This window comes from Lissotriton vulgaris, chromosome 8 (assembly GCF_964263255.1).
Source record: "Lissotriton vulgaris chromosome 8, aLisVul1.2, whole genome shotgun sequence".
NCBI classification, from domain to species: Eukaryota; Metazoa; Chordata; class Amphibia; order Caudata; family Salamandridae; genus Lissotriton; species Lissotriton vulgaris.
The window spans coordinates 1,497,417,850-1,497,440,493 of NC_141696.1; the positions used below are offsets into that span (position 1 = coordinate 1,497,417,850).

General features: G+C 47.3%; 1 protein-coding gene across 3 annotated transcripts in view; it reads left to right on the plus strand.

Annotated features, from left to right (window-relative positions):
* Positions 1 to 22,644, plus strand: part of ATP6V1A (ATPase H+ transporting V1 subunit A) — a 328,148-nt gene that overhangs the window by 276,284 nt on the left and 29,220 nt on the right. For all 3 annotated transcript variants that reach the window (XM_086935581.1, XM_086935582.1, XM_086935583.1), the window contains exons 13-15: positions 9,667 to 9,870; positions 11,684 to 11,778; positions 22,216 to 22,387. In XM_086935581.1, the coding sequence (XP_086791707.1) occupies positions 9,667 to 9,870; positions 11,684 to 11,778; positions 22,216 to 22,387 (471 nt within the window). The remainder of the gene's footprint in view (positions 1 to 9,666; positions 9,871 to 11,683; positions 11,779 to 22,215; positions 22,388 to 22,644) is intronic.

Consider the following 22,644-nt stretch of genomic DNA (forward strand, 5'->3'; position numbering starts at 1 on the left):
GTTTCAATTCTATTAAGGACACTGAGGCTTCGGATTATGCTTTTCTCTCTTCGCTGTTTATTCACATAACACCACACAGCAACCAGAAAAGCATCAAACTTGAAAAATAATTTTTGTATTCCAAACACAGGAATCATCAGAAAAACATCATAATAACATTTCTTATAACCACAAGTCCCATCAGTCCAACATTAGGTAGTCCTTTCTCAGTGTCCATAGATCCAAATATAGGGCGTCCATCTTGTGAACTCCTCCTCTTTCTTCGCTGCTTCGCAGCCAGTTAAGAGCTATTTCTCCCTCTCTCACAGTTTTGTGTCTGAAGGGGTTTTTTCTTGTTTGTTTTATATCCTACTTGTATTGATTCGTTGCTTATTTCTTTGGTGGGGTCTGTGGGGTTTTTTCCCTTCCAGAGCCCCTTCCATCGCGGGGACGCCTTCGCCCCTTACGCGATGTCCCCGTGTGTTCCGCGGTGCCGATATCACCGCTAGAGGGCGCCGTAGCGTCTCGCCTGCCCTAGCGCGGCTTCCGTCTCGCTGATTGGAGCCGCGCTGAGGAGACGAAGTCGCCGGAGCCCTGCTGCCGCCTAACCCTGACGCCCTTCTTGGGTTGTATTGTCCTGTGTTTGAACGCCTCGTTGGGGTCTGTATTGGTGGTTGTGACCACGTTGACGCCTTCGGGCAGATTTGCGCACCTTGCTATATTGCTTCCGCTGGGGTGTTACCCGCTCAAGCGTGCTGGGAGGTTGTGTGACCCGGTCTCTGGAGAGAGGGTCGGCGCGCTAGGAAGGCTGGTGCTGCCTTGGTGACTGCCTGGTTCCGCCGGCGTACAAAACCTGCTAGCCCCCGGTTGGCCCATACTTGACGGTTTGTCTACGCCATCGAAACCCTCAGATACCTATCTTTTATTGTTGCGCGTGGTGTGCGCCATGGCTGAGGGGTATTACGTCGAGGAGGAGGAGTCCCACCAGTACCTCCAAGACGACAAATTTTATGCGGCTGTGGACCAGTCGATTTATCGCTGTGTGCAGGAAATTGTAGGGCCCATGGAGGATAGGCTATCAGCCCGCATTGTTGAGGAGTGCGCAAAGTTGGCGCCGGGTCTTGCGGGGGTGCCCACCAACGATCCCAGTCAGCCACCGACGGCCAAGAAGGCATGTAGGGACGCGGGTCCCAGTGGCACGCAGGGCGTGGACAAGGACGCCTTCGAGCGCCTACGGGACGCTTTTTCTGGCTAAGGCGACCGTGCCTACCCCTGCGTCGCTCCCGCCTCAGGTCCCCTCGATACCGGCGGATACTGCCCCTCCCTCCCCGGGAGGTATTTCCCCCGTGGATACGGACGACGATGATGAAGATTCCGTGCGGTCTTGGCGACCGTCCTCATCCTCGACGAAGTTGCCCAAGGACACTTCGGGCATGCTCGACCCTGATGAAATCATCCACCCACAGTCGGCTGCTTGGGCTCCTGGGGACAAGGTCGCGCAGTTTGTGGCGGGCCGACTCCGCAAGCCCTTGGAGAAGGAGGCGCGCAGTTGCTTGAGGGGGGAGTGCCCCCGTCCGACCCTGGAAGGAAAGGTGGCTATGACACCGGAATTGGATGGGAAGATGGCCACTTTCATGGCGAAGTTTGTAAAGGACCCCCGTAATCCGAAGCCTCCGGTCCTGACATAGAATCCTAGTAGTGTCTTTGTAATTTCTCATAATTACATATGTTCTGTGGCATTTAGCACTGGTTCTTCTCTGGTGGAGAGAACAGATCTCCTTTGAAATTAGTATAGGGAGATCAGTAAAATTCATAAGCCATTAAAAGCTAAATAGTTATTTGAACAAAAGAAAATATGACATTTATAACGTGAAGTTCTCTTCCAGGGGATCCTCATCAATAGTCATAAGCATTAGAATATTCCCGCCCATGTGCGGGACCCCGGAAACACTATATTATATGTGCCCCACATATAAATACACATATATATATATATAAATAATATATATATATAAAACAAGCAATAGCAGCCAAATCACATTAGAGCTGAAATATGCTGTGAAGAATTTCCACCATACATGAATAATAAGCATTAGAAACAGGAGAAAACCACACCAAAGTTTGTTTAAGAATTGTTTTAATTCTCAGAAAGCAGTAGAAATTCTCAGAACTCACTGGAAGCATAGGAAGCTCCCAGGCTGCATTGCAAACACACAATCTAACAAGACTGAAAAGCTAACCTGTAGCTAAATAGCAAAAAACTGACACTGTGCCTTTAAGGCACTCATGACCCCCTGTATCCCATCATGCCTCAGGAGTGGCAGTTAGGTCAGTTGTTCTTTCCGGCTCCTTCAGTGAAGGACCCTGGTTACACAGCTCCACTATTTTTTCTGGTTTTTTACAGAAAAATTGCTTCTTTTGACAACTTTTGCTCTTACTTCGACGTCTTAGATCTAGTCAAGTAAGATACTGCTTGCTTTGAGCAGTTAGGAGTGCATTTTCCTCTAAAAATGCCTTCACTCTTTGATAAATGTCCTTCTTGTAACAGCAAGAAGGCCAAGACAGACAGCCACGAGGTCTGTATTGTTTGCCTGCCTGAAGACCATGATCCAGAGACCTGTCCTCATTGTGAGAACCTGTCAGGAAGGACTCTCAAGGACAGGGAGAGGATTCGAATTTATGGCCTGGCTCACAGAGCTTCGAGAGGGAGATCTCCAGTGAAGAAGGGCTCCAAGAAGGCCCATTCCTCTTCAAAGAAGAAGTCTTCACACCCTTCAACTTCAGCGTCGAGCTCGGCGCTGAGAAAAGATCCACAGGTGGAATTTTCCTCTTCGAAGCTGCCGTCGACGGCGGGCTCGCCGTCGGGAGGAAGACCAGGTACGTCGACGACATCGAAGGCACCGGCGCCGTCGTCGAAGTCCCCTCCGCCATCGTCAACCGGGCGGCGATCGGCGTCGAGGAAGGCTACTCCGCCGCCGTCAACTGGGTGACGGTCGGCGTCGAGATCCATTACTCCTCCGCCGTCGTCATTCGGGCGACGACCGGCGTCGAGGGACGTCACCTCGCCGTCGTCAACCAGGCGACGACCGGCGTCGAGAAGGGTGACTCCTCCGCCGTCGACAGTGGCTCGTCGATCGGCCTCGAGGACGCGGTCTCCGTCGGTGCGGCAGCAGCGCTCGGCGTCGAGGGTGCCCAATACCCCTCCGCCGTCGTTGCACAGGCATCCGACGTCGAGACATGGCTCTACGTCGGCGACTGACCATCGTCGTTCGACGTCGAGGCAGAAAGCTCCGTCGACGACAGGGCGAGGCCGTTCGACGTCGAGAGAGAAGCCTCCGTCGGCGACAGGACGTCGTCGTTCGACGTCGAGGCTGAGGTCCCCGTCAACGACCGGACACCACCGTTCGACGTCGAGGCAGGAAGCTCCGTCGACGGTTGCTCATCGCCGCTCGACGCCGAGAGATCACGACCACTCTCATGGACATTCGAGGTCGAGATTGTTTGATCCTCCGACTCCTCAGAAGTGGTCGGCTGCGAGAAGTGAGCGCTCGGCGTCGAGGCACTCGGATACGATCATGGTGACAGAATCTGCTTTTCACCATTCATCTTATCGGTCCTCGGGCTCCTCTATTGCGCATTCAAGATCCAGGAGCCCTATACACAGGACTCCTGAACGTCGTCCAGATCCTTCAGCGGGGCGCATCAGACTGTCACCTAGATGGTACAGGTCCTTGGACCATTGGAGAGACGATGGACCTACCAAGCGTATGCAGGAGTATGCCAGCCCACACCACAGGTCGCCTCTCCAAAACCTGGTGGAAGAGATGGACAAGCGTAGCCCTCCCAGGCGCTCAACGCCTGTGACGCTGCCCACCAAGGCGCCAAGGAGGTCCCGTTCGCCTGCAAGGAAAGCTAGACGGGATGATCGGGGAAGATCTAGATCGCCTGCAAAGGATCCTAGACTGGAAGGTCGAAACCGGGGCAGATCTCCTGTGCGGTCGCCGACCAAATCGCCCAGGGCGTCCCGATCCCCTAGAAGAGAACATCGGACAAGAGATCGGGTCAGATCTCGCTCTCCTAGACAGGAGGAGCGCTCCAGGAGGTCGCGGGAGCGGAGACGCAGTTCTCACCATCGACATAGGCGTACTCCGTCTACCTCATCCACTTCATCTACCAGATCGTCCAAGAGGGACTACTCACCGACTTTGACGGACAGTCCAACGTCCAGGTCCTCCCCAGTGGATGATATTGGCACGTACCTGGACGTTCTGCAGAGAGGTGCGCTTAAGCTGAACATCGAAATGTCTGTCCCTCAAGTGACGACGACAGTCATTTTCGAAACCTTGCACAAAAAGGCCATCTCCAGACCTCTGCTGCCTTTGGTTCCGGGGATTATGGACCCTGTCAAGGAAGTTTTCCTAACCCCAGCAGCAATCAGAGCAGTGCCAGCACGCATTTCCAAGAAGTACAAACCGGCGGCTTCTGACCCGGTGTTTGTGAAGTCTGACCCTCCGGCGGACTCTGTCATCGTGGCAGCGGCGAGGAAGACACATGCGGTTGCTGGTTCATCTTCAGTCCCACCAGATAAGGACAGCAAGACCCAGGACTCCTGGGGTCGGAAGGTTTGCAACTCTGCTGCTTCCACCCTTAAGGTCGCCAGTGCAGCTGCGCTCCTGGGTCGGTATGACAGAGCCTTATGGGACTCGATGGAAAGATTCAAAGCCAAGCTGCCGAAAGAGGACCAGCAGGACTTTGAGGAAACTGTTACGGAGGGGTGTCTGGTGGCTAACCAGATGATCAGCACGGCCGCGGATGGGGCGGTGCTTTCGGCTCATTCCTATTCCCATGGAGTTTGTGCCAGAAGATCGGCCTGGTTGCGCCTTACAGGTCTAAAGCTGGATGCTCAGCATCGGATTCTGAATCTCCCTTTTTCGGGTTCCGCTCTCTTCGGGGAACATGCGGACGAAGAGATGACCCGAATGAAGACTGAGCTGGACACGGTGAAGGCGGTGGGCTTGGAGAAGAAAAAGGAATTCAAGCGCCGCTTCAACTCCAACAGGGGGAGAGGGGCCCAACAGAGGGTTCAAACCCCTCAGTGGTCCCAGAACAAAGCTCAGGGGAAACCCCAGTTTCGTGGTAAGCCCAGCAGGGGCAGAGGGGGCCACCAGCAGTCCTCCCACACCACGAGAGGAGGAAAAGCCTGAACGGTGGCTTCCTCTGACGCCGTTGCCCACTCCAGTGGGAGGAAGTGCTTCACAACACCTGGCAGAGTGGGTCAGCATCACAAGAGATCAGTGGGTGCTGAATATACTGCGAAATGGATACAAGATACGTTTCCGTGCTCTTCCAAAGAGCATCCCTCCGAAGAGCTCTTGTCCTCACCAACTGAGCTTGCTCCGACGAGAGGTAACAATCCTGCTGCAGAAAAGAGCGATAGAAGAAGTTCCTCGCGCTCTAAGAGGCAAAGGAGTTTACTCCAGATATTTCCTTGTCCCCAAAAAAGATCAGGACAAGTTCAGACCCATACTCGACCTACGACTCCTAAACAAGGTTATCGTCAAGGAAAAGTTCCGCATGTTGGCGCTTCACCAAATATGTCCCCATCTACAAGCCGGAGATTGGATGTGTTCGGTGGATCTACAAGATGCGTACTTTCACATCCCGATTGCGCAGCAACATCGAAAGTACCTAAGGTTTGTCGTGGGGCACAAACACTACCAGTACAAGGTGTTACCCTTCGGTCTCAAGTCCGCGCCACGAGTCTTCACCAAATGCATGGCAGTGGTGGCGGCTTTTCTTCACAAGAAGGGTCTCTTCGTTTATCCATATCTGGACGACTGGCTCCTGAAGGGTCCATCTCCGGTACGGGTAACGCAAGATCTGCATCTGTGCCTGCAACAGCTGCACAGGCTCGGCCTCCGTGTGAACCTGGAGAAGTCGGTCCTGCGGCCTACGCAATCCATCCACTACCTAGGCTCCGTTCTGGACACAAGCGTGGGAAGAGCGTTTCCTTCGGAGGAGAGACTTTCTTCCATGAACCTGAAATGTGGGATTCTGCTAGAGTCTCGACCCCCAACGGCGCGTCAGGTGGCGTCTCTGCTGGGTTCCATGGCATCCTGCATTTTTCTCGTCCCACACGCCAGGCTGAGAATGCGTCCTCTGCAACAGACCCTGGAGGATCAGTGGGACCAGGCAACAGGTCGTTGGGAGGACCGTATCCATCTTTCCCAGGCGACAAAGGAGTCCATCAGATGGTGGACTCGGAGACACAATGTGATGGTGGGAGTGCCTTTTCATCAGCCCATTCCGTCCCAATCTATAGTGACAGATGCCTCCCTGCACGGCTGGGGAGCACACATGGGTCCGCTTCAGATTCAAGGCCGGTGGTCTGCACAGGAGCAGACATACCACATCAACATGCTGGAACTCAGAGCGGTATTCCAGGCTCTCAAAGCTTTCCTGCCAGCGATCACCTCCAACTCAGTCCTAGTTCAGACGGACAACACAACAACCATGTTCTATCTGAACAAACAAGGAGGCACAAAATCTCGCCCACTGTCTCGGGAGGCTCAGACAATATGGCATTGGCTCCTCACTCGAGGTCTCACAGTGGTGGCGGTGCATCTTCCGGGCGAGTTGAACGTCAAAGCAGACGCACTCAGCAGGCACTTCGAAGATCAGCCAGACTGGGTGCTAAACGACGAAGTGGTGGAAGAGCTTTTTCGTTGCTGGGGACGTCCGTCCATAGACTTGTTTGCAGACGACGAAAACGCCAAGTGCCACGCCTTCGCGTCCAGGTTCCACAGGCCGGGGACGCAGGGGAACGCTCTTCTGTTGGATTGGACAGGGATGTTCGCGTGCGCGTTTCCTCCCCTAGCTCTGATCCCGAGGGTGGTTTCCAAGCTCCTCAGGACGAACATGGAGATGATCCTGATTGCTCCAGACTGGCCTCGGCAGTGGTGGTATCCGGACCTTCTACATCTGTCTGTGTGTCCACACAAACGACTCCCTTGCAGGTCAGACCTGTTGAGCAAAATGAACGGGAGGATAATGCATCCCAACCTCCCATCATTGAACCTAACAGCGTGGCTCCTGAGGTCCTGCAATACGGACATTTGAACCTGCCTCCAGACTGCATGAGTATTTTGAGGGAGGCTAAGAGGCTGTCCACGAGAGCGTCCTATGCCTTCAAGTGGAAAAGGTTTTACTTGTGGTGTAGGGATCATCATTTGGATCCTGTCAAAGGGCAGGAGGACGTCATCTTACCATACCTCCTTTCCCTCGCAACAGCTGGTTTAAAGTACGCTTCCATTAGAGTACATTTGTCAGCTATTGTGGCCTATAGTAAGTCCCCTGACCAGGTGTCTTTCTTTCAGGTTCCAGTGGTCAAGGATTTCCTTCAGGGTTTGAAGAAAGTGTATCCCCCTGTGCGAACTCCTTCTCCTCCGTGGGAATTAAACCTAGTTCTATCAAGGTTAATGTCTCCACCTTTCGAGCCCATCCACAAAGCTTCCTTGCAACATCTCTCTTGGAAGGCAGCTTTTTTGGTGGCGATTACCTCTGCATGCAGAGTCAGTGAGATACAGGCACTCTGTGCAAAGGAACCTTATACGGTATTCCACCATAACAGGGTGGTACTAAGGGCTCACCCATCTTTCTTGCCTAAGGTCATCTCTGATTTTCATATAAATCAGTCTATTTCCCTCCCTTCCTTTTTTCCAAATCCGACGACCCCGTCCGAGCGGTCACATCACTCCTTAGATCTTAAACGAGTGCGCAAGTTTTATTTGGAAAAGACTAAAGGGATTAGGAAAACGGACCAACTGTTTGTGAACTATGGTGCAATGAGAACTGGCTTTCCTGCGGCAAAGAGGTCCATTTCCAGGTGGATTGTCTCTTGCATTAAGTTGGCCTATCAACTAGCAGGAAAATCTTTGTTGATGTCTCCGAAAGCGCATTCCACTAGAGGGAAGGCGGCTACAGTGGCTTTCTTGCATGACGTTCCCATGTCAGAGATATGCAAGGCCGCGACCTGGAAATCAGTGCATACCTTTACGAGGCATTACTGCCTCGACTATGATTCCAGGACTGACACTCAAGTAGGGCAAGCCTCCTTGAGGAATCTGTTTGGGTAGTCTGTTTTTTGTCTACTCACGCTTATTGATGAGATTTCTGTCTTATCTTTCCTTTGCCCGGAGGGATGAGGAGAGGCTCGCTATTCTATTCTAATGCTTATGACTATTGATGAGGATCCCCTGGAAGAGAAGGATTAGTTACTTACCTGTAATCCTAGTTCTCTTCCAGGGGTATCCTCATCAAAGTCATAAGCAACCCTCCCGCCTCCCCGGGCAAAGGATACTCTTTACTAAGGAGATATTGTTAACCTATGTGTTCTTGAGTTTGGTTTTCAGTGTCCGAAAAGAACAACTGACCTAACTGCCACTCCTGAGGCATGATGGGATACAGGGGGTCATGAGTGCCTTAAAGGCACAGTGTCAGTTTTTTGCTATTTAGCTGCAGGTTAGCTTTTCAGTCTTGTTAGACTGTGTGTTTGCAATGCAGCCTGGGAGCTTCCTATGCTTCCAGTGAGTTCTGAGAATTTCTACTGCTTTCTGAGCATTAAAACAATTCTTAAACAAACTTTGGTGTTGTTTTCTCCTGTTTCTAATGCTTATTATTCATGTATGGTGGCAATTCTTCACAGCATATTTCAGCTCTAATGTGATTTGGCTGCTATTGCTTGTTTTTTATATATATATTATTTATATATATATATATATGTGTATTTATATGTGGGGCACATATAATGTAGTGTTTCCGGGGTCCGGCACATGGGCGGGAATATTCTAATGCTTATGACTTTGATGAGGATACCCCTGGAAGAGAACTAGGATTACAGGTAAGTAACTAATCCTACTAACTACTTTAATTCAAGAAAACATTGGTTGGTAAAATTATTTGAATTCATTTTTGTAACATTTACGAGCTAATCAACTACAACTATAGCATGTCTTTTTTACTTCAAATGTCTGTCAGATTTATTTTGTTAAATTATATGACTTTATTTTTAAAAATATTGTCTAGACAATATGATTCTACTGTTTTGGGGGGGAGGGTGGTCACTTGCAAATTTCAGGGACATAATGTCATGAAAGCTGTGAAATTATCTGATTGTATTCACATGTAGTTTTAAAGAAAGTATCCTTTTTAGTATATAATTACTTATCCTCATAGTTTCAGGAGCACTATCTTTAAAAGGTTTTTTATTGCCCACTCAGGCTAGCATTTCCTTTAAGGCCTCTTTTGTTAGAAATAAGATAAAGGTACACATTTTTAGAAGTCTGGTAAATATCTAACCTTGAGTCTTCAATTTTCACAAATGGTACCTTCAGGTTTGATACTCCATGCAATGTGTCTGCTGTATTTCTGCAGGTTGAGTGCATAAATCACTAGTAAATGTTTTACTAAGTTGAATGTTTTATTAATTTCAAATAACACATAAATACATGTAAAATATGTACTACATACATTTGAATATATTAATGTATATACCTTCGTAACCATGAGATAATTATAAAGAGAATTGTTTCTTTTGGACATCTCATTTTGTGCTCTATGTGAATATTCTCCTTACACAGGTGCATCATCCCATCCCTTTAACTCACAATATCCATTCTTGTATTTTAGGTATTCTGGGGTTTAGATAAGAAACTTGCTCAGCGGAAACACTTCCCTTCTGTGAACTGGCTGATCAGCTACAGCAAGTACACCCGTGCCCTAGACGAATACTACGACAAGCACTTCACCGAGTTTGTCCCACTCAGGACCAAGGCCAAGGAGATCCTGCAAGAGGAAGAGGATCTGGCTGAGATCGTCCAGCTTGTTGGGAAGGTGAGCTGAGAAATTGCATGCCTTCACACTAGGTCATTTATGGGTGTACTTTGTGGTCTTGCTTTTTGGTTTACAGGGCAAACAAGGAGAGTGCTGAAAGTTATTGTTTCTTCTTTTGGGCGGAGTGTTCTTCATGAGCACTGCCGAACATTTCTTTTCTAGGCTGAGGAATTGTGAGGGGAACTAAAAGTTCTTCAGCATTTAGTCTTTCATATATTCACATGCTTGTCGAGTCATTCCCAGTTGTCAGGCTGGGAATCCCCATTAACTTAAATAGCAGTAAACCGTGTTAAAATGACCACATACCTCAGCAACAGTGTTTGCTTAGCAGCACATCCACCTCATTTGAATCAGTACTTCAGCCAATAAGATAGAAGTCCACCTAGAGGCCATAATAGTTCAGATTTCTACAGTACTTCATGTATGAGGGAGTCCCTAAGAAGAGCTCTGCTCTGTCCTGTGTTTGACCTTAGATAGGTTACTTTTTCAGCTTTGCCTTCATCCTCTCTTCACTTCAGCCAGCACTGGCTTCAGCTCTCATTAGACAGTGAGTAGTTATGAAGGGACTTCTGGGATTTTCATCTCAGAACCAGTCCAGGGGGCCTTGCAATAGTCACCACAAGGAGAAATTCTCTCTCTTTAAGAGGTCCTGTTTCGACTATGGACAAAGGAAGATTTACACTATTCATAAGTACATTTATAGCCTTTATCCAGTCATAAAGAGTCGTGCTGCAACATGTTTAAGACCTTCCCTTCAAAGACACTTAAGGACAGGAATATCACTCTTTGCTTGCTGGAAAGGAACATTATTCCCTGTTCTAAAGGGGCTACCCGCTCCTCTTGGTAAGATGTCAAGAAAAGTGCCCCACCAAGCATTTCCTTGTAGTCTGTGCATACAGGTAAGCATATGGAACTTTCTGATGGATATTTCTACCTGCAGAATCATCACCTGTAGAACAATCCAAGGTGTCTGACTGGAGAAGGTAAACTTCAAAGTTCTCAAGTCTCCGGTAGAAGGCGTTGGACTCGGTCAGTGCCAAAAGTGACGTCCGACACCATCAATGAGGTCCCAAGGAAGCCTCCCTGGTGCAACAATGCCAGTTCACTTTTCTTTTCCGTGTCTACAGCCACCTCCCCCATTCAACAGAAACTCTTTCCAAACAAGGGCAATGACCAACCTATGCAAAAAATTGTGTGAAACCCCAGCGCTTCTGACATCCAGAGGTGCCTTAATGGAGGTTGGCTTCAGGCCCTCATCTATGCACTATGTGTAGAATCCTTTCCATGTAGCATTGTACGTTTTTGTGGTGGATGGTCTACGTGCCTGCACTAATATGGCGCTGCAGTCTGATGGAATATTTAGACAGCTACACTTCAAGTGATCAGGAACCACGCAGTCAGTCTCAACGACTTGAGGTCCGATTGGCGAATCTCTCTGTTGTGCCTGTAAGCCATCTTGGATGATCCTTCAGCTGGATCGATTGCTATGTGGACAGCCTCAGTAGGTTGCTGTACAAAACAGAGGAGGCCATTCTGGGGTAACGTGCATAGTTGCGCTACACAAAGTTTCCACATTCATTTTTAACGTGGAGTAAGGCTCCAATGTTGTAGTATCTTATTTCATCAGTTTGGTCAGTTTTCCATTGAAAATGAGTGAGTAACTTGCTTTTGTGCTATTTTTCAACTTCAAAAACTGTAAAATTGTTGCCCAGTGAGTAAAAGTAGAATTGGTCCTGTAAATAGCATAATTGTGATACCATGCATACTTTAAGTGTCAGTCATTATGAATCTCACTATTCTTTTTCTGTTCCAGGCATCATTGGCAGAAACAGACAAAATCACGCTAGAGGTGGCCAAGTTACTAAAGGATGATTTCCTCCAGCAGAATGGGTACACACCGTATGACCGGTATGTCCAGCATGCTGTGCATCTTTCATTTCCCTTTTATTGACCAGTATCAAAATGAGTGCAGTGCTTGCTGAGTCATTAGATGTTTTAGTAGATCTCACAAGATCTCTCCTAGAATTCTTGCCAAGTTAACTTTTTGCTTTACAAAATAATCACAGTCACATTTCTGTTATTTCTTGAGTTCCTACATTGCATATTAAGTTTCTCATAAAGTTAAATGTGGACACTTGCTGCCACCCCTCTGATCTGCAGACTAGCCTCATGCACCAGGTGCTAGAGCATTTCCTAGGGGATCGTACAGGGATTGTTTCTACAGAATCCGCAAGCTCCAAATCCCCCAACATTAACGTTGAAGTCAGTTTCCAGCTTCCTTTTCCCATTTAAAACCCCCAACTTAGGAAACCTCTCAGTGGTGTTGTATCTAACGGAAGGGGGGATCTTGGGCTTGGGGTGGGGTTGGAGGCATTTTTTACCTAACATCAGCTTCACCTAGTTTGCATCCTTTTGCAAAAAATGTCCACTGCACTGAGTGGAGTTTGTTCCTCCTGCCCAGCTGTTCCCATGCATTTTCCTCCTGCTCATAAAGTACTCAGCAGAGCAACACCTCAGGGTCCATGAAGATAAATCCATCCATTTAGATCTCTTTATCAGCAGGTGGAAGCCAAATACTCCAAATCCATTATTTTAGATGACACTATATCATGGACTCTATTTACGTTCATGATGAAATCTTGTACTGTGCATTGAGACTGTAATCCCATAGCTGTGGGTTCTCTCTAACATTACTATGCTCATGGCAGCCTTCTTTCTTCTTGGAAACCTGTCAATCCGCTTCGTAGTCCAATTATGTGAATTTTATTACTAGCCCAATATTCATGCATAGGGCTACTGCTTGGAATAGAAACTCTTTAAAGGTGTTTACTACAGGAGTCTGCAGCGCAGGAAGAATTTCGAATTTTAAGGCATTATAAACATCAATTTTTATCAGACTCAAGGAAAGCAAAACAAAAAAAGCTCCTTCAGTTGGACTTGAACCGCTAGCCCCCGTTGCAAGAAACCCAACCACATATTGCTTTAACAATGCGTGGTTGTATAGTGGATATATCAGACAATTTTGTAATGACTTGCATCAGTACATCACTAATAAGTTCTGGGTGCAGTGCTTTGTGTGTGGTGCAGTTAACCACCAATTACAGCATTATCTGTTTTGAGAACGTGTCATAATTCTGTTAAACATGACAGTTTAGCCGATCATTTACAAAAGATAAGTAAAATGTCAAATAATGAAGGGCGTTCAGAAAGATGTTAGCACTGCTTAAAGTCTTCCACGTAGTGGAGGCAAAAGACCTGTAATTTCATTGACAATTTTGGAAAGGAACTAGCTCGGCTAACTGAATATCTCTTTGTCTCGGTTGGTGTAACAAGGAACAGTGCAGTGAACTCGGTGGCCCCAGTCGTTTAGGACTAAGTGAAACACATTATCACTACATTCTGGCTGGCTCTTCTTACCAGTTTGTTTTTGCAGCCGTTTGTGTGGATTGGAGCATGCTTTTGTCAAGCTCAATACTCCTACTTGGGGCATCAGACATGTTTTTCCTCTATAATTATTTTCTGATGAAAATGCCACAGTAACATCTGCTCTAATGTTATGGTTTCAAGCCCGTGTATTTTGTGTCGTTTGCAACAGCTGATCTACTGCACATGCATGCAGGCCAAGTAAAGAGGACTGTCCAACAGGGGACTATGAATTCTGTAACCAGAGTAGTAGCCTAAAAATGAGAACAAGGACTAAGGTACTGTAGCACACGGCCATCCTCAACCACGAGGCATTGGCCTGCAGGTCTTGTGAGAAGAGGCTCCAAACCAATAGTATGTAGTCTCATCCTCCTCCAACATGCATCTTTTTCTAGAGGGACAGGACGTTAAAAAAAAAAATATATATATATATATTCAAATCCCCTAGGTACTCTACTCACATCGATATTCACACTTTACCAAACACCTGATCTAACACAATGACACACCACTGGTGATTTGGTGTGTTGGCTTATGAAGGCCAATTGTATCAACTCAGATGCTCTCCCTCATTTTTTTTTTTTTAAATATGTTTTATTGAAATAATTAACATACAGTTTGCCTTACCAAACGCACGGCTGCATGCTGCTTTGGTATCCTGCGCGGGCTCCGTCCTGTGCTGAAGTTCTTCGATGCCCCTACCAGGCAACTCATGATCCAAGCTACTGTCATCTCCAGGCTGGATTATGCGAGTTCCTTGTTGGCCGGTCTGAATCTGGCAGAGATCGGGCGCTTACAGAGGATTCAGAATGCCGCAGCTAGAGCGGTGGTAGGCCTCCCAAGATTCTGTCCTACCTCCAGTACCCTGCGGTCACTGCATTGGCTTCCGGTGGCCCAGCGGATCCAGTTTAAGGTCCTCTGCGTCGCCTATAAAATTCTGAAGGGGTCCCCAGCAACGATCCTTACGGTCCTCCTGGCCAACTACATCCCAGCGCGACCCTTAAGATCTGCAGACCGTGAACTGGCCGTGGTGCCGCGCTTTAAGCGGAGTAGGGCCGGTGGACGCTCGTTTCGAGTGCGCGCAGCTGTCCTTTGGAACTCTTTGCCCCCGGCGATTCGCGCTATGAGCGATCTGCTCTCCTTTCGTCGTGCGGTGAAAACCTTTTTATTTCCTTAGTTTGTATACATATGTTTGCTCTTTTGTTTAGTTGTGTTGTGCAGCTGCCTTGCCGGGCGCCAGGACGCTCCTTAGCTGGAGCATCTGTGCGCCAAATAAAAACGCATAACATAACATAACAGTTACATCACTGTGAACATATTTCAATGAGGAAGCAGAAATCTGGCCAGCATGTGCATTATATGTGAAAACAATAATGGCAGTCAGTATTCCGGTAATTACAATCGTCACAGAACTGGGCAGTTGGCATCAGTGGGAAAAACCCCGGCATTATAACTAGATGACATTCCCTCGTTACACATCATTGTATGTGGCGTCATCTATCCCACCAGAGTACCCGGCTTACCCTGTCGTCGAGGGCGCGCTTCTGGTCGATGCCCTCCATGTTGTCCACAACCTCATACTTTGTGTTACAGCGTGTTGTTCCCCAAAGAATTGACCTCTCCGGGCAGATCGGTCGTTGAGATCGTGTAAAAAGTGAGTCCATACTAGTATCGATGCCCGGATGGCTGGTGCAAGTCGCCTCTTAGTTCCCATTCTGAATAGTTACCAAAATAAAGAGACGGGCGCTGGAAGCAGGAGTCACAAGAACAGGATTTATTACTCATGAGGAGAGCCTGTCATTTCGGACACGAAACACAGTGTCTTTCGGGAGGTGCTCTAACAAGTGAGCTGAAACGTCGTCTTTTATACCTTACAAAACACTTAGCATTACAATCGCGACATTGTGAAAACACGGAAAAGACATCCCCATGATCCTCGTGTCAATCCTACCCCACATATGTTCACAATAGGGACCCTTGACCTGCTGATAAGAGGGGAGGGTAATCACGCAGCTGAGTGTTCCGCCAACTTTTAGGATGTGTGCGCCTGATCATAACCCAGGGGGTGGGGTGGCCAGGATCAATAGTGGGTCCTTTGAAGAGGAGTGATTCCATACAATAAGCAGTAAACAGTATCTCCTGGCTTAGGCGATGACCTCAGACATGTGTGGTCAGTCAATCGCGGAGGGAGGGTTTACTAACAGAGGGGGTATTCATGAAAGGAAAGGAGGTGCTGGTCAGGCGCGGCGTGACTCCCAAGGACAGGGTCTTGCAGAAGAAGAAGGTTTATGACTTGCCCGTGTGAGGAGAAGGGAGGGGGAGCCAGGGTGGACACAGGGACAGAGTCGCATAGAGAGAGAGGGGTCTTATGACTCGTGCGAGAGAGAACGGGGGTAGTCAGGTGCAGTTGCGTGGGTCAAGCAGGAGGGTTGCCTTTCAGGGCAGGGTCGCGCAGAGGGAGAGGGTTTCATAGTCTATGCATGTGAGAGAGGGAGGGGGGGTTCAGATACGCGCAGAAGGGAAGCCGGTGATTCTAATGAGCAGGCAAAAAGGCCAGGGTGCCTAAAGTGGCTGTCATGTACATATGGGTGCGGGTTTTTACTGGCGGAGTGATGCGGTCAATATTTTACAGTATTCATGGTGCTTACAGGGAGAGGAGCGGGAAAATGGGAAAATGAACGCTGTTTATGTACATCAATTTCTCACATTTCCACAATCTGTGTGGTGATGCTGCTTTCTGTGAACGCGTCATGGCCATTGTCGTATTGCAGCGGATGAACACGGCGTGGGCTGCCGTATGGCATGCGTTTGTGAATGTGTCAATCATGAAAGTAGAGCGCTGTCAACTGGGGGGAACAGTCTGTGAAACCAACCTCCGAACCGAAGGAGGAAGTAAAAGAAATATCGGGGATGGAGTGAACATTAATTCGAGGGGAAGGGGGTGCTGCATTACGGTTCTGATTGTCTAAGTCCCATGGCCAGGTATCTTGTCTATGCGAGGTGGTAATGATTTGCATATGTGAGTCGGTGTATGTGGATGAGCTGCAGGGGCTTCCAGTGTTGGGGTGGTGCAGCTCTGCATAAGTTGGTCGCATGGTCGGTCGTCCCCAGAGGGGGGGAGAGAAATGGGGGGAGGGGGGAGGGACCGGTGGGCGGAGGAGGGAGGAGCGAGGCTAGTTTATGACTCTGTGTCCTATGTGTGTGCGTGTACCAATCGCCTTGGTGTTACCATGTGTCTCTCCCCATCTATATCCCTTCGTGCCATAAGGGGGGTCGCCCTACCTATGTTATATTCTGCTCCTGACATGCCTTGCTAAAGGCCTGTAGGATGTCGTCCCAGATCTGCACAATTGGGATGGCTCTCCGTCCCGCAGTCTCTTCTCTACTGAGGACCGTGCCTTCTGCATGTGCAGAAGGTCAGCGTTTAGCAACGAACAACGCAGGCAGCCGGAGGTGTCTAGTGCAAAGTATCGGTTGATCTTATCGGGGGACAGATATGCCCTGTGTATGATGTAGAATTGTATGATTCTAAATCTCGAGTTGCGGGGTATGTGGCGCGGTCCTTCCAGGATTCTTTCCCACTCTTTGTCCGTCCAGTCCCTCCCTCTGTCAGCTGTCCATTTGTCTCTCAATGGTTGGAGTGTGCATGTTGTGTGTGACTGTAACGCCTGTGTCAGCCAATGTATCACATGGGACCCATTCCCCATTATGTGGAGGTACTGTATCAGCAGGTGTGTCTGAGGTTCCTCCGTCATGTCTGTAGTGGGAGTGCTGGGGCGTAGGGTGTGACCTCCCGCGTGAGTCTTACTGCGCGTTTGTAGCATTTAAGTGCCACCGTAAGGTGTAGCTGCGCTCCGCGGGTTGCTTTATTTAAGGGGTGGAACAGCGTGAGTGCCCGTGCATGGGTCAGGGCCGGTGTTTCCGAGGCCGTATCGTTCAGTTTCCTTCCCGCGAGCCAGCCCACCACCCATTGAAGCTGCGCCGCAAGATAATAAAGTTCCTGATTGGGGACCGCAAGTCCCCCCAGTAGCGTTGGGCATATAGTTTCTTCAGAGCCACTCTGGGCCTCCCTGTGTTCCAAATGAGTGCCCGCACCATAGCCTCCAGCTCTCTGAAAATCCGGGTGGGAATGTACACCGGTATGTTTGAGTAATAATAAAGGAGTCTCGGTAGTGCTATCATTTTCGTTAGAGTGACTCTGGCTGGGACATTCAGTGGGAGTGTGCCCCAGAAAGCCATTTGGGCTCGCAGGGAGGAGATAGCCCTGACCAAGTTGCCGTCCAGCACATCTGCCGGAGACCGGTAGATGTGGATGCCTAGATATTTGAAGGTACCTGCGTGCCAGGTCAGCGTCATTCCCCCTAGTTGCACTTCACATTCCTGCATGTCAGGGTGAAAGGGGTAAACCCCGGATTTCCCCCAATTGACTTTCAGTCCTCAGATGCTCTCCCTCATGATATATATATATATATATATATGTGTTGTATTTTTATTTGTGTGACTTGTACATATGCAATTTAAATTTGTCAATATTTTTATTGTGCTTTTACAAAAAAAATAAAGCCATATATATTTTTCTAAATTTACAGTGCTATGTGGTTGTGTTAAATCAGTTGTTTGGTATTATTGCATTGTGTGAATATTGATGTGAGTAGCGTACCTAGGGGCACCTTTCTCAAGATAGATGCTTGTTTGAGAGATATATAGTAAACTTACGTGAGTTCCACCACATGCATTCCACAGGCATTATGCTTTAAACCCCTTAAGTGTCAAGTAGGCAACGTAGGTGCCCCATCTATGACAAAACAACCTGTCTTTTTGCAACGGAGGCATCTTTGTTTTTGGTTCAGAGCTTAGCGGACATCTAGGGAAACTTACCAAACCCAGACATTTCTGAACAGTAGACATTTGGAGGAGTCCAAAGAGGTGCGGCTTGCATGGATCCCCCAACGTTTGTTTTTTGTAATCCCCTGCAAATCTCAATTTTAGCTAAAAAAAATCAAATTTTACTTACAGTTGTGTGTGGGTAAGTTGTGGAATCACTGGACCCACACAATTTCCTACCACCCAACATTTCCACAGGTCTCCCAATAAAAATGCTACCTCACTTGTGTGGGTGGGCCAAATGCCCGCGACAGGGCCGAACACATATTGTGGAAGCATCAAAATGATCGATCACTAAACAACCTTGTTTTTCAAGGGGGTCACCTGCGTTTTTTAGTCCCAGACTCAGCGGCCATTCATGGAAACCTACCAAACCCAAATATTTCTGAAAACTAGACAACCGGAGGAGTACAGGGAGGTATGGTTTACATGGATCCTCCAACGTTTTCTTACCCAGAATCACCTGCAAACCTTAAATGTAGCTAAAGAAATCACATTTGGCTTACATTTCTGTGTGGGAAAGTTGTGGGATCAATAGGGCGACAACAATTTCCTACCACCCAGCGTTTCTTCAGGTCTCCCGATACAAATGGTACCTCACTTATGTGGGTGTGCCAAGTGCCCGCGACAGAGAAGGACATAAAGCATATAAAGGGGACATCAAAATTATCTATCACAGAACGACTGATTTTGGAAGGGGGGGGAAACTGCATTTTTGGTCCCGGGCTAGGCAGCCATCTGGGGAAACCTATCAAACCCAGACCTTTGTGAAAAAAGGTGCGGCCTGCGTGGATTCCCCAAAGTTTTCTTACTCAGAAACCATAGAAAACCTCAAATTTAGCTAAAAAGAACATCACATTTTCCTCATATTTCTGTGTGGGATCACCACACCAGCACAAGTTTCATACTGCCCAGTGTTACCCTCGGTCTCTTGAGTAAAATGATACCTCACTTGTGTGGGTGGCCGGGACCTGCGACTGGGAAAGACCAAAACCATAGAGATTGAGGGGATAGCAGCCGAGAGCTCTTAGCTGTATATTTTTTCATATATATGTTTTTAGGCAATTCTGCATTGGACACCCAAAGAAGTGAGGAAAATGTTATTTTGTTTAGGCTAAATGTGACCGTTTCAGGTGATTCTGGGTAAGCTATTCCTCTCTGGGCTCCTCAAGGTGGCTTGTTTTCAGAAATGTCTGGGTTTGGTAGGTTTCCCAAGATGGTCGTCGAGCCCAGGGCCAAAAAAGCTGGCGACTCCCTTGCAAAACCAGGTTGTTTCGTGAAAAATGATGTTGATGTATCCACAATAAGTTTTGAGGTATTTCCTGTTGCAGGCCGTAAGCCTACCCACACAAGTGAGGTACCATTTTTATAGGGAGACTTGAGGGAATGCTGGTTTGGTGGAGGTTTGTGGCTCCCTACAGATTCCAGAACTTTCCATCACAGAAATGTGAGAAAATTGTGGATTTAAATTTTACAAAGTTTGAGGTTTGCGAGGGATTCTGGGTAACCACACAAGTAACCCCATCCTGGAATCCCCTGGGTGTCTAGTTTTAAAAAATGTACAGCTTTTTTAGGATTCCTAGGTGCTGGCTTAGCTAGGGCCCAAAATCCACAGCTAGGCACATTAAAAAAAGGGGCAGTTTTCACTGGAAAAATGTGATGTGTCCATGTTGCGTTTTGGGCCGTTTCCTGCTGCGGGCACAATGCCTACCAACACTAGTGAAGTACTATCTGAACGACTGAATTGGGGGAATGATGGGTGGGTGGAAAGTTTGTGGCTTCCCGTAGATTTCAGAATTTTCAATCACAGAAATGTGAAGAAAATGCGTTTTCTTTTTTACAAAGTTTGAGCTTTGCAAGGGATTCTGGGAAACAGAACCTGGTGAGAGCCACACAAGTCACCCCATCCTGAATTCCCCTGGCTGTCTAGTTTTCAAAAATGTGCAGGAGTGCCAGGTGTCCCAAGGTGCCGGCTGAGCTGGGGCCCAAAATCTACAGCTTGGCAGGCACATTGCAAAAAAAGGGTCACTTTTCACTGGAAAAATGTCATGTCCCACCTTGCGTTTTGGGTCGTTACTTGTCGCGGGCACTATGCCTACCCACACAAGTGAGGTATCATTTTTCGGTAGACTTAGGGGAACACAGAATAGTAGAACAAGTGTATCTCCGTTTGTCTTCCAATGCATTTCTGCCTTCCAAATATATGACGGTGTGTAAAAAAAAGTCATTTTTAAAAATACTCTCTAATTCACATGCTAGTTTGGGTACCCACAAATTCAGAGATGCACCAATAACCACTGCTTCTAAAGTCCATATCTTGTTCCCATTTCAGATATATATTTATACCCAATACACAATGAAAAACCATTGCAAGGTGCAACTCAGTTAGGCTCTGGGTACCTTGGGTTCTTGGTGAACCTTCAAGCCTCGTATATCTCTGCAACCAGAAGGGTCCCGCGGCCTTAACGGTATATAGCTTTAACAAATCTACCATAGTTAGAAGAAATTACAAGCAAAAATGTTGACACAAATGGCTGTGTTTTTTTTTTTTACTAAAGTTCAATATTATTTTATTTCAACTATTACTTTCTATAGGAAAACCTTGAAGGATCTACACAAATGAGCCCTTGCTGAATTCAGAATGTTGTCTACTTTTCAGACATGTAAAGCTATCCCGGATCCATTATTGGTTTCCCACCTATTACTCCCACTAACTAGAAGGAGGTTGAAAGAACAAATAATAGTAAAAATAGGCTATGTCCCAGTAAAATGCCAAAACAGTGTAAAAAGTTTAGGTTTTCTGACAAAAGTCTGCCTGTTCCTGAAAGCTGAGAAGATGGTGGTTTTAGCACCACAACCCCTTTGTTGATACTGTTTGCAGGGAAAAAAAACCTGATCCTTTCTTCTGCAACACTTTTTTCCTATTCTTCCCCAAAACTCCCAAATTTTGCTGCATTTTGCCTAATTTCTCGATCTCCTTCAGAGGAATCCCTAACCCTGGGTACCTTTAGAATCCTCAGCATGTTTGAAGAAAAGGACGCCAATTTGGCATGGATATCTTATGTGGACAAAATGTTATGGGGCCTAAGCACAAAGTACCACAAATAGCCAAAAAGGGCGTGGCACAAGGGGAAAAGGCCTGGCAGCAATGCTCAGTTTTATTTTTTTTTAATAACCTAGGCCACCTCTGCCCAATGCTGCTTTCCCATTCTAGTCTCTTTGCTGTGGAATTTACTTACAGGTTGTGAACGGGAGCCATGATGTAGGAGTAGAACAAAGTTATAAATGTGGTAACTTCTTGGCTCTTCTCTCGTTATAAATAACCTCCTGCCAACCCCTGAGCCACGTCAAAATGCAGATCGGCTACTTTGTTAAAAAGAGTACTGCTAAGAGTGCACACCTAAATGAAGTGGTAAGAGCTATGAAGTGATCTTCATTTGTAGCCCAGACCACCATGTAAGTAAACTAGGAAGATGCTCTAAAATGTCTTTCCTGGAAACAATTACACTTAAATGTCCCTCAGAGTGCAAAGATGATGTCCGCATGCATGGTTCCAAACTTGCAAAGTTCTAATTAAATAGCTGCATAGCAAGTTCCAGTCACCATAAGCATAATTCTTCCCAAAAGCATCTTCTTGAGTCTGTAAGTGGAAGAGGTACCGCATCTGGTGCCTGTAGAAAGCTTCTATAGTGGTTAAGAAGAGTCAGGGTTGCATAGCTACTACACATTAGCAAACCCTGCTTGCATTTCCCTATTAAGGTACATGTTGCAGGTCTCACAGCATACAGAAAGAGGCCCTTTCAAGTCTCGTTTCACTGATTTAGAATTTCTCCGATGGCATCAAATGCCATAGAGAATGGAGAGATGTTGGAGGAAAAATATGGCATGCCGGACAGCATATCCGGAGTGCATTTCTTGTGTTATGAACAAACTACCCATGTTTATTGAGGAGGGTACATAAGGTTTAGAGTTAATATCTGCTCAGTTGCTGACAAGTGGATTTCTAAAATCTACCTTATAATGTTGCTTCTTTTGTAGGTTTTGTCCATTCTACAAGACAGTAGGCATGCTGTCCAACATGATTGCCTTCTATGACATGGCCCGCCGTGCCGTTGAGACAACCGCGCAGAGCGACAATAAAATCACATGGGCCATCATCAGAGAACATATGAACGATATTCTATACAAACTTGCCTCTATGAAGTTCAAGGTATGTTCTTGTGGAAGTACTGAGAGTTGAAAAACACATTTGTGAACACTGCTTAGATTCTATCCGGAAAGAGATTGCAGGTCAAGAACCCAGAATGCATCTATCACAGGAGAGACCTCTACATAATGATACGTTTTTGCAGGTTCGCCAGTAATAAATGTGCTCCAGTTTTAGACATTCAAGCCCCTCTGGAAAGTGCAGGTCAAGACAACTTCCCAGCTTGAGCTTCGGTTTCAGGTGAACTGTAGTCCTTGTAC